The 14,036-nt window shown below is 41.0% G+C and overlaps 1 protein-coding gene across 2 annotated transcripts in view; it reads right to left on the bottom strand.

Moving 5' to 3' along the window:
* Nucleotides 1–14,036, bottom strand: part of LOC134309983 (NACHT, LRR and PYD domains-containing protein 3-like) — a 47,444-nt gene that overhangs the window by 20,408 nt on the left and 13,000 nt on the right. For both annotated transcript variants that reach the window (XM_062991489.1, XM_062991490.1), the window contains 6 exons: nt 13,636–13,752; nt 13,156–13,272; nt 12,671–12,921; nt 10,485–12,276; nt 5,734–5,907; nt 5,386–5,559 (listed from right to left, as the gene is read on the bottom strand). In XM_062991489.1, the coding sequence (XP_062847559.1) occupies nt 5,386–5,559; nt 5,734–5,907; nt 10,485–12,276; nt 12,671–12,921; nt 13,156–13,272; nt 13,636–13,752 (2,625 nt within the window). The remainder of the gene's footprint in view (nt 1–5,385; nt 5,560–5,733; nt 5,908–10,484; nt 12,277–12,670; nt 12,922–13,155; nt 13,273–13,635; nt 13,753–14,036) is intronic.

Raw genomic sequence — 14,036 nt, 5'->3', positions numbered from 1 at the left:
CCTCAGCCTCTTCAATAAAGCAGTGGTCGTCTTAGAGGTGTGTTTGGGGTCATTATCATGCTGGAACACTGCCCTGCGACCCAGTTTCCGGAGGGAGGGGATCATGCTCTGCTTCAGTATTTCACAGTACATATTGGAGTTCATGTGTCCCTCAATGAAATGTAACTCCCCAACACCTGCTGCACTCATGCAGCCCCAGACCATGGCATTCCCACCACCATGCTTGACTGTAGGCATGACACACTTATCTTTGTACTCCTCACCTGATTGCTGCCACACATGCTTGAGACCATCTGAACCAAACAAATTAATCTTGGTCTCATCAGACCATAGGACATGGTTCCAGTAATCCATGTCCTTTGTTGACGTCTTCAGCAAACTGTTTGCGGGCTTTCTTGTGTAGAGACTTCAGAAGAGGCTTCCTTCTGGGGTGACAGCCATGCAGACCAATTTGATGTAGTGTGCGGCGTATGGTCTGAGCACTGACAGGCTGACCCCCCACCTTTTCAATCTCTGCAGCAATGCTGACAGCACTCCTGCGCCTATCTTTCAAAGACAGCAGTTGGATGTGACGCTGAGCACGTGCACTCAGCTTCTTTGGACGACCAACACGAGGTCTGTTCTGAGTGGACCCTGCTCTTTTAAAACGCTGGATGATCTTGGCCACTGTGCTGCAGCTCAGTTTCAGGGTGTTGGCAATCTTCTTGTAGCCTTGGCCATCTTCATGTAGCGCAACAATTCGTCTTTTAAGATCCTCAGAGAGTTCTTTGCCATGAGGTGCCATGTTGGAACTTTCAGTGACCAGTATGAGAGAGTGTGAGAGCTGTACTACTAAATTGAACACACCTGCTCCCTATGCACACCTGAGACCTAGTAACACTAACAAATCACATGACATTTTGGAGGGAAAATGACAAGCAGTGCTCAATTTGGACATTTAGGGGTGTAGTCTCTTAGGGGTGTACTCACTTTTGTTGCCGGTGGTTTAGACATTAATGGCTGTATATTGAGTTATTTTGAGAAAAGAATAAATTTACACTCTTATATAAGCTGCACACAGACTACTTTTCATTGTGTCAAAGTGTCATTTTGTCAGTGTTGTCCCATGAAAAGATATACTTAAATATCTGCAGAAATGTGAGGGGTGTACTCACTTTTGTGATACACTGTAAAAGACACCTGTCCACACACTCAATCAATCACACTCCAACCTCTGCACCATGGCCAAGACCAAAGAGTCATCTAAGGACACCAGGGACAAAATTGTAGACCTGCACAGGGCTGGGATGGGCTACAGGACAATAGCAAGCAGCTTGGTGAGAAGGCAACAACTGTTGGCACAATTATTAGAAAATGGAAGTAACACAAGATGACTGTCAATCTTCGTCGGTCTGTTGCTCCATGCAAGATCTCACCTCGTGGAGTAAGGATGAACCTGAGAAAGGTCAGGAATCAGCCCAGAACCACACGGGAGGACCTGGTCAATGACCTGAAGAGAGCTGGGACCACAGTCTCAAAGATTACCGTTAGTAACACACTACGCCGCCATGGATTAAAATCCTGCAGGGCACACAAGGTCCCCCTGCTCACGCCAGCACATGTCCAGGCCCGTTTGAAGATCACCAATGACCATCTGGCTGATCCAGAGGAGGCATGGGAGAAGGTCATGTGGTCAGATGAGACCAAAATAGAGCTTTTTGGTATCAACTCCACTCCCAGTGTTTGGAAGAAGAAGGTGGATAAGTACAACCATCCCAACCGTGAAGCATGGGGGTGGAAACATCATACTTTTGGGGTGCTTTTCTGTAAAGGGGACAGGACAACTGCACCGTATTCAAGGGAGGATGGATGGGGTCATGTATAGCGAGATTTTGGCCAACAACCTCCTTCCCTCAGTAAGAGCATTAAAGATGGGTCGTGGCATGACAAAGACCTGAAACACACAGCCAGTGCAACTAAGGCAAGGCTCCGTAAGAAGCATTTCATTGTCCTGGAGTGGCCTAGCCAGTCTCCAGACCTGAACCCAATAGAAAATCTTTGGAGGAAGCTGAAACTCAATGTTGCCCAGAGACAGCCCCGAAACCTGAAAGATCTGGAGAAGATCTGTATGGAGGAGTGGGCCAAAATCCCTGCTGCAGTGTGTGCAAACTTGGTGAAGAACTACAGGAAACGTCTGACCTCTGTAAAGGTTTCTGTACCAAATATTAAGTTCTGTTTTTCCATTGTATCAAATACTTATGTTATGCAATAAAATGCAAATTAATTATTTAAAAAACATACAATGTGATTTTCTGGATTTTTTATAGATTCTGTCTCTCACAGTTGAAGAGTACCTACGATAAAAATTACAGGCCTCTCCATTCTTTGTAGGTGGGAAAACTTGCAAAATCGGCAGTGTATCAAATACTTATTTTTCTCACTGTATATTGAGGATATATTTACATGAAAACAGTGGAAACCCCCCAGATCTTGCACCAATGTTGTTGGTAAAAACTGATTCTGACTCAAAGGAATATATACTTAAACATATATTTAAAAATGCACCCATTTGATGCTTTTTAAAATGCATTTAAGTGTTTTTATTTCATTGAACGTATAATTTTGTAAACTAAACTCAACAAGCTCTTTAAAATCTGCTAGATTTTTTTGGACTTCAGAGCAACATTGAGTTGGCACGATATTTGTTTCAGTTCAAATTTGGGCAAAGAGGCTCAACACAAGCATCACAACCTTGTTGTTGAGTGAAAAAGAACTTTGTGGTATTTAACAATTTCCCAGGTGGTGCAGCGGAATAATCCAGCGCTGCGATTCTGAGCTCTTAATTTCAAATCTCAGCTGTATATATTATATAGAAATAAGCAATTTTGACATACATGTTACAGATATGTCAAAACATGTATTACACATACATGAGCATACATTGTCTATGTGCCACACATGTATGTCAATATACAGTGCTGTGAAAAAGTATTTGCCCCCTTACAGATTTCTTTGGTTTTTGCTTTTTTGTCATTTTTTTTTCTGATTATCAAACAAATTTCAACATCAGACAAAAATAACCTAAGTGAATACAAAATGCAGTTTTTCAATGATGATTTCATTTATTAAGGGAAAAAGCTATCCAAACCAACCTGACCCTGTGTGAAAAAGTGATTGCCCCTAAACATAATAACTGGTTGTGCCACCCTTGGCAGCAACAACTGCAATCAAGCATTTGCGATAACTGGCAACGAGTCTTTCACATCTCTGTGGAGGAATTGTGGCCCACTCTTCTTTGCAGAATTGTTTTTATTCAGCCACATTGGAGGGTTTTCCAGCGTGAACGGCCTGTTTAAGGTCATGCCACAGCATTTCAATCGGATTCAAGTCTGGACTTTGACTAGGCCACTCCAAAACCTTCATTCAGCCATTCAGAGGTTGACTTGCTGGTGTGCTTCGGATCATTGTCCTGCTGCAGAACCCAAGTACGCTTGAGCTTAAGGTCACGAACTGATGGCCGGACATTCTCCTTCAGGATTTTCTGGTAGAGAGAAGAATTCATGGTTCCATCAATTACAGCAAGTCGTCCAGGTCCTGAAGCAGCAAAGCAGCCCCAGACCATCAAACTACCACCACCATGTTTGACTGTGGGTATAATGTTCTTTTTCTGAAATGCTGTGTTAGTTTCACACCAGATACAACGAGACACACACCTTCCAAAAAGTTCCACTTTTGTCTCGTCAGTCCACAGAATATTTTCCCAAAAGTCTTGGAAATTATCAAGATGTTTTTTGGCAAATGTGAGATGGGCCTTTGTGTTATTTTTGGTCAGCAGTGGTTTTCGCCTTGGAACTCTCCCATGGATCCCATTTTTGCCCCCCAGTCTCTTTCTTATTGTTGTATCATGAACACTGACCTTAACTGAGGTGAGTGAGGCCTGCAGTGCTTTAGATGTAGTTCTGGGTTCTTTTGTGACCTCCTGGATGAGTCGTCGATGCGCTCTTGGAGTAATTTTGGTAGGCCGGCCACTCCTGGGAAGGCTCATCACTGTTCCATGTTTTTTCCATTTGTGAATAATAGCTCTCACTGTGGTTCACTGGAGTCCCAAAGCCGGGGCATCTTTTAGCTACTTTCGTGATTTCTTGATTCTACAGGTCTGGCAGTAATCAGGCCTGGGTGTGAAATTGAACCCAGCTTTCCCAAAATTGTGGTTAATCATAATTAATTCTGTTTTTTTTGGGGGGGGGGGGGGGGGGGGGCAGGTTGTTTGGGATAACTTCTTTCCCTTAATCAATGAAATCATCATTTAAAAACTGCTTTTTGTATTTACTCAGGTTATCTTTGTCTGATATTCAAATTTGTTTGATAATTGAAACATTTAAGTGTGACAAATGTGCAAAAACAAAAGCAATATGTAAGGGGGCAATTTTTTTTCACAGCACTGTATGTAATTGTTCCAGTTTCTAATAGGGTTCATATATAGTTTGCACAGATATGGGTGATGGGTGTGCATGTTATGTCTGAAAATGTTATATATGTACATGTATTACATTTACGGATGGGATATTTTAGTTGTGCAACAATTTTTAACATGTCAACAATGTTACAAATATGTCAAAACATGTATTACACATACATGAGCATACATATTTCTATGTGCCACACATGTATGTCAATATACAGTGCTGTGAAAAAGTATTTGCCCCCTTACAGATGCATGTCAACTACTCACACATATTACACCCCTCTGGTTAACACATAATAAATCCTCTGTTACAGTCAGCAGTCTCTGTCATTTTAGTGTAATAGGATGTTATTTACTTCCTCCATTTATAATATTGTATAAAATCTCAAATGATAAATAAACTGCTCTACTGTTCCAGTTTGAAATGTAGAAAACTGATTTCATTATTTTAGTGTAATATGATAAAACAGTTTCTGTCCGTGTTTGATTTGATTAAATTCCTCAGGTTCTGCAGGTTATTTGGGGACAGAGGTGCATGATGAACATAAATTCTTTAATGCCCAGTTACCTCCACTGGATTCTCAATTTCCCCTTCATGTACAGCATCCATACTGGCTGATTAGAACCACAGACGAGTACACGGACCCTCAAACACTTTACTTTTTACCAGCCAGCAGTGGATGAGGCGAGTGTGTAATAATCTCACCCCAGTATCTCCAGTTTGCAGTGTGTGTGTGTGTTATAATCTCACCCCAGTATCTCCAGTTTGCAGTGTGTGTGTGTGTTATAATCTCACCCCAGTATCTCCAGTTTGCAGTGTGTGTGTGTGTTATAATCTCACCCCAGTATCTCCAGTTTGCAGTGTGTGTGTGTGTGTGTGTTATAATCTCACCCCAGTATCTCCAGTTTGCAGTGTGTGTGTGTGTGTGTTATAATCTCACCTCAGTATCTCCAGTGTACAGTGTGGATTCTTCAGTCCATCAGAGAGCAGCTTCACTCCTGAATCCTCCAGGTTGTTGTAACCCAAGTTCAGATCTTTCAGATTGTTGGAGTTTGAACTGAGAACTGAGGACAGAGCTGCACAACTTTCACCTGTTAGAGAACAACGTATCAACCTGAGAAAGAAAAGATGAAACATTAAATTATTGGAATCTCAATGTAATAATCTCACCTCAGTATCTCCAGTTTACAGTGTGTGTGTGTGTGCGTGTGTGTGTGTTATAATCTCACTCCAGTATCTCCAGTTTACAGTGTGTGTGTGTGTGTGTGTGTGTGTGTTATAATCTCACTCCAGTATCTCCAGTTTACAGTGTGGATTCTTCAGTGCAGCAGAGAGCAGCTCCACTCCGGAATCTTCCAGCTTATTGTAACTCAAGTTCAGATCTCTCAGATTGTTGGAGTTTGAACTGAGAACTGAGGACAGAGCTGCACAACTTTCATCTGTTAGATGACAAGAATCCAACCTGAAAAAAAAGATAAATCATCAGATTATTCACACACACACACACACACACAATGTGTGTGATGCTCTGTGATGGAGACACCTGCACTAGATGCACTGTGGCCCTGATCAGGACACACTGGTAGGATAGAGTAAATAAATATAAAACAACATTAGTGCAGTGTGATTCTTACTGTCAAGATGTTTTCATGCTCTGTTTAAATACTGATTATATACGGAATTACAAGTAAATGGACGCAGTTATAATAATTTTTATAAATAATACATTTTAGATTCAAAACTATCAAAACAATTTGATCAACTATGAAAGGTTTAATTTTAAAATAAAGACCTGGATCAAACTGGTGGACATTAACATCACAGCACCACACAGCCTGACCGGCCTCATGCACAGCAAAATGCAATAGCTGCACCACTGCCATGTTTCTGGCTTTCTACTGCTGAAAAGCAACTGCTATATTACAGTTTTTCTCAGTCGCTTTGGTGCATTTCTCACATCACTATTAACATTTGCACAACAGTAAGTGCACTTCTCAAAACAATTAGTACAAACTGCAAAACCTAGTGTATAACCTGCTAAAGCGTGTCACCAGCTCAAAATGGAGAGTTCATTCCTCAAAAGCAAGTATTCATGTCAATGAATGTGTCAGTGTCATCAAAATAAAAAGTCCTGAAACCATTGTTTATGAACAAGATACTCAAATGGCTTTGTCATGTTTTTATTATGACAGTTCACTCTGTGTTTTCCAATGCAAAAAAAAATCAGATCATGGTGACACTACCTGAAAATGCTCAAGACAGCACTATACACTATTAGCACACCCATTTGAAATCTACAGTTAAGTTACACATTACTGTATTTAGTGAGGTAAATGAGTACAAGACACTCGATACGTATGTTTCACATTTTTACTGCATATGCTCTTTGCAATTCTAATTTGTTCACAGCATTGTGCTAAAGCAAAGTACAAACTTATTTACAACAAACATAAGAAACACCCTTTGGGTAAAGCTGTGCACAACTGTAAACAATATTGCAGTACATATTGGAACTGAATTGGAACATACAACATACACAGTACTGTAAATCATTCATGCACATCCAGACATTCCTGTCTGAATGGCCACATATTTTCAACGACATCACAGCAAATATCATCCCTGGCAATGCAGCAAGGAAAGTATCTCCTCGAGTGGTGAATCCACCCTCTGCAGGACTCTGCTGTGATGTCATTTGGGTATGTGGATGCCGGTCATATACCTTCCACCTCCAGGCAGAGAAAAACTCTATTGGATTAAGGAATGTGGAGTAGGGAGGGAGATATTCCACCAGCATCCTTTCATGTGCTGCAAACCACTGTCTGACCAAATCTGAGTGGTGAAAACGCACATTATCCCATATTACAACATACTTGTTCAGATGGTCTCCATTTAGACCCCTCTCATTCTCAGGGATTATGTCCCTGTAAAGAGTGTCTAAAAAAGTCAGCAAATGTTGTGGTAAGATTTGCTTGACAGATTTTGACAACTAGTTCCACATTTTTGTATGTAATGATTTAAGCAATGAAATGAGGACTATTAGTTTAATAGGGAATGACTATTCAGCATTCATAAGTATAGTTCATTTTGACTGACATGACATAAGCAAATGATAATGTTATAAAACAGCAGAGAATTGCATGGAAGCAATTGATGCATGTCCAAAAGCATTTGCAATTTGTTGGAAGTGACTAATGACTAAATGTGACTAAATGATTAATGACACAAATGACTAAATCTTGTGGAGGCTGAACTAAAAGTTATGAGAATTTTAATTCTGATCAGAGAAATGCACCAAAGCAACTGAGAAAAACTGTAACCAGTAGTATAGATGGTAATTCCTCAAAGGCATGAACACATTAAAGATCAATTTATTAAGATGGCTAAAAGCATTTTTATAAAAGAAGTAAAGACTGTTATCACCATGCATTTGTGGGTTACATTAACAAGCAGTGTAACAATTGGTGCCGAGCCAATAAAGGTTTTGGAGGAACCACGAGACGAACACTACAGACATGAGTTTGACAATTTTATTGAAACACAAGGAAAAATACGCAGGAGCATAAGCACTCAGAAGGGGCATGCAGAAGGTTGGGGCAAGTGGGACTGCCGGGAACACAGGAACGGGCAACGAGGGAACCTGAAGGTGGCAGGTGGGACTGCCAGCAGAGAACCAGTAGGCTGGGAAGACGGCAGGAGAAGCTCAGGAAAAGGAGCAATGAAACCAGAAAGTTGGGGTGGAGGCCGGAGGAACTGGCAGGAACTCTGGAGGAAGGAGGGAGGCTAGGAACCAAGGAACCAGGAGAGAAGGAGGCTTGGGTCAGGGACAAAGGAAGCAGAGGATCCAGGGAAAAGCTGAAAAAATGTCACGTTAGCTTCAAAAACCAACCAGGGATAGCTGAGCAGCAAAACATTGACTTCAACAGATGATCTGGTAGTGAGAGAAGGAAAACCAGAGGCTTTTGAAGGCTGAGTGGTAATGAACTTATTGAAGCCAGGTGTGCCTGATTAGCTCGGAAGGAGATCCATTGGCTGAGTCTATGGGGGTGAAATTCCCTTCAGCTCCACCAGATGTCGCCAAATTTCACAAGCTGGTACATTATGAATAAGCAACACAGATGGAAATCCTAACAAGCAGGACATGCCAGAAACTGCAGCAGCTCCTTTATTGCTGCTTTATGCCTCTTGGCCGCCTCCCAGACCAGTTTTCTTCCTTCTGTTTCATCAGCTTTGGAGGATTATCCAGTTCTTGGTAATGTCACTGTTGTGCAGTATTTGACTCACTTGTGAATGATCGTTCTTCATGGTGGTCCGATGTATACATTATGTAATGGCTTAGAGATTTTTTAACTCTTCTCCTGAATGATATTTTTAACAGTGAGATTCATTTTATGCTTTGGAGGCTCTTTGTAGCTTGTACTGTAAGATGCTGGAAAACCCTTCAATGTAGCCAAACGAGAACAATTCTGTAAAAAAAACAATGAGCCAAACCTCCTCCACAGCAACGTAAAAGATTCATTACAAGTATCTCAAGTGTTTGTTTGCAGTTGTTACTGCCAGTGGTGGCACAACCAGATCTTCAATTTAGGGAAGCAATTTCTTTTTACATGAGTGATAGAGGTTTAATTAAATCGTTATCTTTTATGAATGGAATGATTTAAAAGCTGCATTTTGTGTTTAATTGTACAACGCCAAATCAGAAAAAAGTTGGAACACAATGGAAAATGCAAATAATAAAAACACATTTACACATCTTACATTTACTTTGACTTTTATTTGATCTCAGACAGGATGAACCTGAGATATTTCATGTTTTATATGCTCAACTTAATTTCATTTATTAATAAACATCCATTCCTGCATTTCAGGCCTGCAACACATTCCTAAAAAGTTGGGATGGGGGCAATTCACGGCTAGTAATGAGGGAAAAAAAACTAAATAATGATGTAATTCCAAACAGGTGATTGTAATCATGGTTTGGTACAAAAGCAGCTTCCAGGAAAGGTTGAGAGTCTCTAATGAGTGAAGATGATCAGAGGATCCAGTTTGTCCACAAATGTGTGAGAAAATGATTGAAATGTTTAAAAACAATAAAGCTCAAAGAAAGATTGAAAAGGATTTGCATTTTTCTCCCTCTACAGTACAGAATATCATTAAACCATTCAAGGGATCAGAAGGAATTTCAGTGTGTAAAGGACAAGGAGACAAGACAGGGTCTGTCATGGTATGGGGGTGTGTCAGTACCAGGGTCTGTTATGGTATGGGGGGGTGTCAGTACCAGGGTCTGTCATGGTATACGGTGTGTCAGTACCAGGGTATGTCATGGTATGGGGGTGTGTCAGTACCAGGGTGTGTCATGGTATGGGGTGTGTCAGTACCAGGGTCTGTCATGGTATAAGGTGTGTCAGTACCAGGGTGTGTCATGGTATGGGGGGGTGTCAGTACCAGGGTGTGTCATGGTATGGGGTGTGTCAGTACCAGGGTCTGTCATGGTATGGGGGTGTGTCAGTACCAGGGTGTGTCATGGTATGGGGGTGAGTCAGTACCAGTGGGTGTTATGGTATGGGGGTGTGTCAGTACCAGGATCTGTCATGGTATGGGGCGGTGTCAGTACCAGGGTCTGTCATGGTATGGGGGTGTGTCAGTGCCCTTGGTAAAGGTCATTTACACTCTGTGATGCAGCAATAATACAGAAAAGTACATTAAGATCTTAGAGCAACATGTGCTGCCTTCAAGACGTCGTCTTTTCCAGGGATGTCCAGCATTTTTCAACAAGACGATAAAAACCCTCCTGCTGCACACATTACAAAGGCGTGGCTGCGGAAGAAGAGGGTACTGGTACTGGTACCACCACGACCCTGACCAGGATAAAACGGTTGTCAAACAGACAACAAATGAATGCAAGTTACCACAATGTGATCCACACACACACAGGTTAGAAGTTGTGTTTAGGTGGATCAGAACCACTTATGTTGCGTCACTACATTTATAATAACAGTAAAAAGTTGCTGCTGTGATATTAATGAAGAAAATACTTACTCAGCTTTTCTGGATTCTTTTACCACTGGCAGAAGCCTCAGAAGACCTTCATCCGTTCTGTAATATTGACTCAGATTAAACTCATCCAGATCTTCTACTGAGTTCAGCAACACAAACACCAGTGCTGACCACTGAGCAGGAGAGAGACTGATTTCACTGAGACAACCAGAGGATGAAAATTGATAACCTGGCTTTATTTTGTTCAGGTAAGTCTGGACCTCTTGCACTAGAGAATGATCATTCAGTTCATTCAGACAGTGGAACAGATTGATGGATTTCTCTGGTGAGGGATTCTCCCTGATCTTCTCCTTGATGTACTCCACAGTTTCCTGTTTACTGTGAGATCTACTTCTTGTCTGTGTCAGTAGGTCTCGTAAGAGAGTCTGATTGGACTCCAGTGAGAGACCCAGAAGGAAGCGAAGGAAAAGGTCCAGGTGTCCATTCTCACTCTGTAAGGCCTTGTCCACTGCACTCCTGAGGAAATCACACATGTTGGACTTGGTGAACAGATCAGACAGATCAGTGGTTTGTTCTTCTGGTGGATTTTTACTGATGAAGCAGATAAATGCAAATAAAGCAGCCAGAAACTCCTGGACGCTCAGATGAACAAAGCTGAAGACCTTCCCCAGGTGTAACCCAAACTCCTCTCTGAAGATTTGGGTGCACACTCCTGAGTACACTGACATTTCTCTGGCATCAATACCACACTCTCTCAGGTCTTCTTCATAGAAGATCAGGTTTCCTTTTCTCAGCTGTTGGAAAGCCAGTTTTCCCAGTGCCAGTATCGTCTCTCTGGTCTGATTAGGGTCAGGGTCACATTTCCCATGATACTTTTGTTCCTTGTGTTTGATCTGAAAGATCAGGAAGTGTGTGAACATTTGAGTCAGAGTTTTGGGGATCTCTCCACCCTCTGCTTCACCCAGCATTCTCTCTAGAACAGAGGCTGAAATCCAGCAGAAGACTGGAATGTGACACATGATGTAGAGGCTTCTTGATGACTTCATGTGTTTGATGATTTTACTGGCCAGGTCCTCATCACTGATCCTCTTCCTGAAGTACTCCTCTTTCTGAGGATTATTGAACCCTCGTACCTCTGTTACCTGGGCTACAGACTCAGGAGGGATCTGATTGGCTGCAGCTGGTCGAGAGGTCATCCAGAGGAGAGCAGATGGAAGCAGGTTCCCCTTGATGAGGTTTGTGAGCAGCATATCCACTGAGGCTGATTCTGTTACATCCCACACAATCTCATTGTTCTGGAAATTTAGAGGAAGTCGACACTCATCCAGACCATCAAAGATGAAAATGATCTTGTAGATGCTGCAGTTTATTGATTTTATTTCTTTTAATTCTGGAAAAACATAATGAAGAAGCTCCATCAGACTGAGATGTTTCTCCTTCATCAGATTCAGCTCTCTAAAGGGAAGTGGGAACATGAAGAGAACGTCCTGATTGGCTTTTCCTTCAGCCCAGTCCAGAATGAACTTCTGCACAGAGACTGTTTTTCCAATTCCAGCAACTCCTTTAGTCAGCACAGTTCTGATGGGCGTGTCTTTAAAGAGGTCGTTACATTTGATGGGTTTCTCCTGTGTTGTTGGTCTCCTGGATGTCGTTTCAATCTGTCGCACCTCATGTTCATTATTGATGTCTCCACTCGAACCCTCTGTGATGTAGAGCTCAGTGTAGATCTGATCCAGGAGAACTGATGATCCATGCTGTGAGATTCCTTCATTAATTCTTTTATATTTCTCTATCAGTTTGGTTTTTAGGTTCTTCTGATAAACAGAGACCAGCTCTAATAAACAGAAGAACATGAAGATAAATATTTCACTGTATGAACCAGAATATAAAAGCTATTATTTATTAATCTTATCTGACATCTCTATCAGATACTGATTTATTCAGACACAACAGTCCATACTGATCAGATATAATGACGGAGTTTTTATATTTTGCTGTTAATATTGTTTTTATTATTATTAGAAAGAATAAAACTGAACTAAATATTAACCAACTAACTACCAGCATGACACACTCTGTCATTATAAACCTAAACTACCATTCAAACGTTTGTAAATGATGACAATTCATCTGTTTTAAAAGAAAATTACTATAGTTCTTAATTAAAATAACTTTATATTGTAGATCTTCTCAAATGAAAGTGATGGGAAAAAACCAGCAGCTCTTACTGGTCTGCAGTGTGTTGGCTAAATCTGTCTGGTTCATCTTCTTCAGGACATGTAGTGTGATCTTCGGTGCCCCCTCTCTGAAACTACACCGATCTTCCTCATCCTTTTCCTCAAAACATTCGGGGTAATCAGATCTCAGATCAGTAGAAGGATTTCCTTCTCTGAATGTTATGGGATCAATCATTGACCGATCACTCTTCATGGACACACAGCTGGGTTCAGGTGAGTCTGATCTTTTTCTCTTCACTGATCTAAAACACAGAAGAACAATCACTGGAGTTTAAAATGTGATTATTAAATGTTTATGGGGATATGTTATATATAGGCAGATTTATTAATAATAAAAAAAAGTAAAATCTGATGAAGTATAACATATTTTAGAACATGTTCTATATTAGCATTACTAGCAGGCTACATTTTGGATTAAGGAGCATCACCTCTCTCCCCGAGTTCTTCAGAGTCACATTTTCTAAAATGATTCTCACCTCAGATTAGTAGACCGGTCTCTGTCACTGAACACTGGTGGAAGGGACATTGACCAGTCGCTCTTCATGGACACACAGCTGGGTTCAGGTGAGTCTGATCTCTCACCCTGAATCATACTAAACAAAACAAGAAGAATTTCTGTTTTGCAGGTTCTCTATTATACAACAATTTCACTTTCTTCTCTCTAATAATCTGATGACGTTACTGTGATATGCTGAACACAGTAACACTGAACACAGTGAATGTATGTATGTTTTTTTTAAGGGGAGGGGGTGTTCTCTGTGCCAAGTTTTACATCCTGTCTGACTAGAAAGCAATGAAAATAGGTGTAATTATGAATACGATGGGAAAATCTTAATAAATAAAGTAAAATCTGATTAAGTAAAACATATTTTGAATATGCATTACTAGCCAGCTACATTTGGGATTAAGGAACATTACCTGTCCTTTAAAGTCACATTTGTTAAAATCATCCTTACCTCAGATCAGTAGAACGGTCTCTGTCACTGAACACTGGTGGAAGGGACATTGACCGATCACTCTTCATGGACACACAGCTGGGTTCAGGTGAGTCTGATCTCTCACCCTGAATCATACTGAAACAAGAACAAAACATGCATTTCTGTTTTGCAGGTTCTCCATTATACAACACTTTTACTTTCTTCTCTCTAATAATCTGATGACGTCATTGTGACACACTGAACACACTGAAGCACTACAGGTCACATACTCTATTAAACACTTTATTAGGTACACCTATCTGGGGAGTGACAAAGTGTACAGAGCAACACTCAGTCAGTCAGTAAGTGTACATCCACAAAGATCACCTGTTTGGTACACACATAAGATAATCAGTGAATGTAGGTATGTTTTTTGAAGG

This window comes from Trichomycterus rosablanca, chromosome 3, assembly GCF_030014385.1.
Source record: "Trichomycterus rosablanca isolate fTriRos1 chromosome 3, fTriRos1.hap1, whole genome shotgun sequence".
NCBI lineage: Eukaryota > Metazoa > Chordata > Actinopteri > Siluriformes > Trichomycteridae > Trichomycterus > Trichomycterus rosablanca.
The sequence above is the reverse complement of the archived record's forward strand: the minus strand, read 5'-3'. Positions and strand labels throughout refer to the sequence as shown.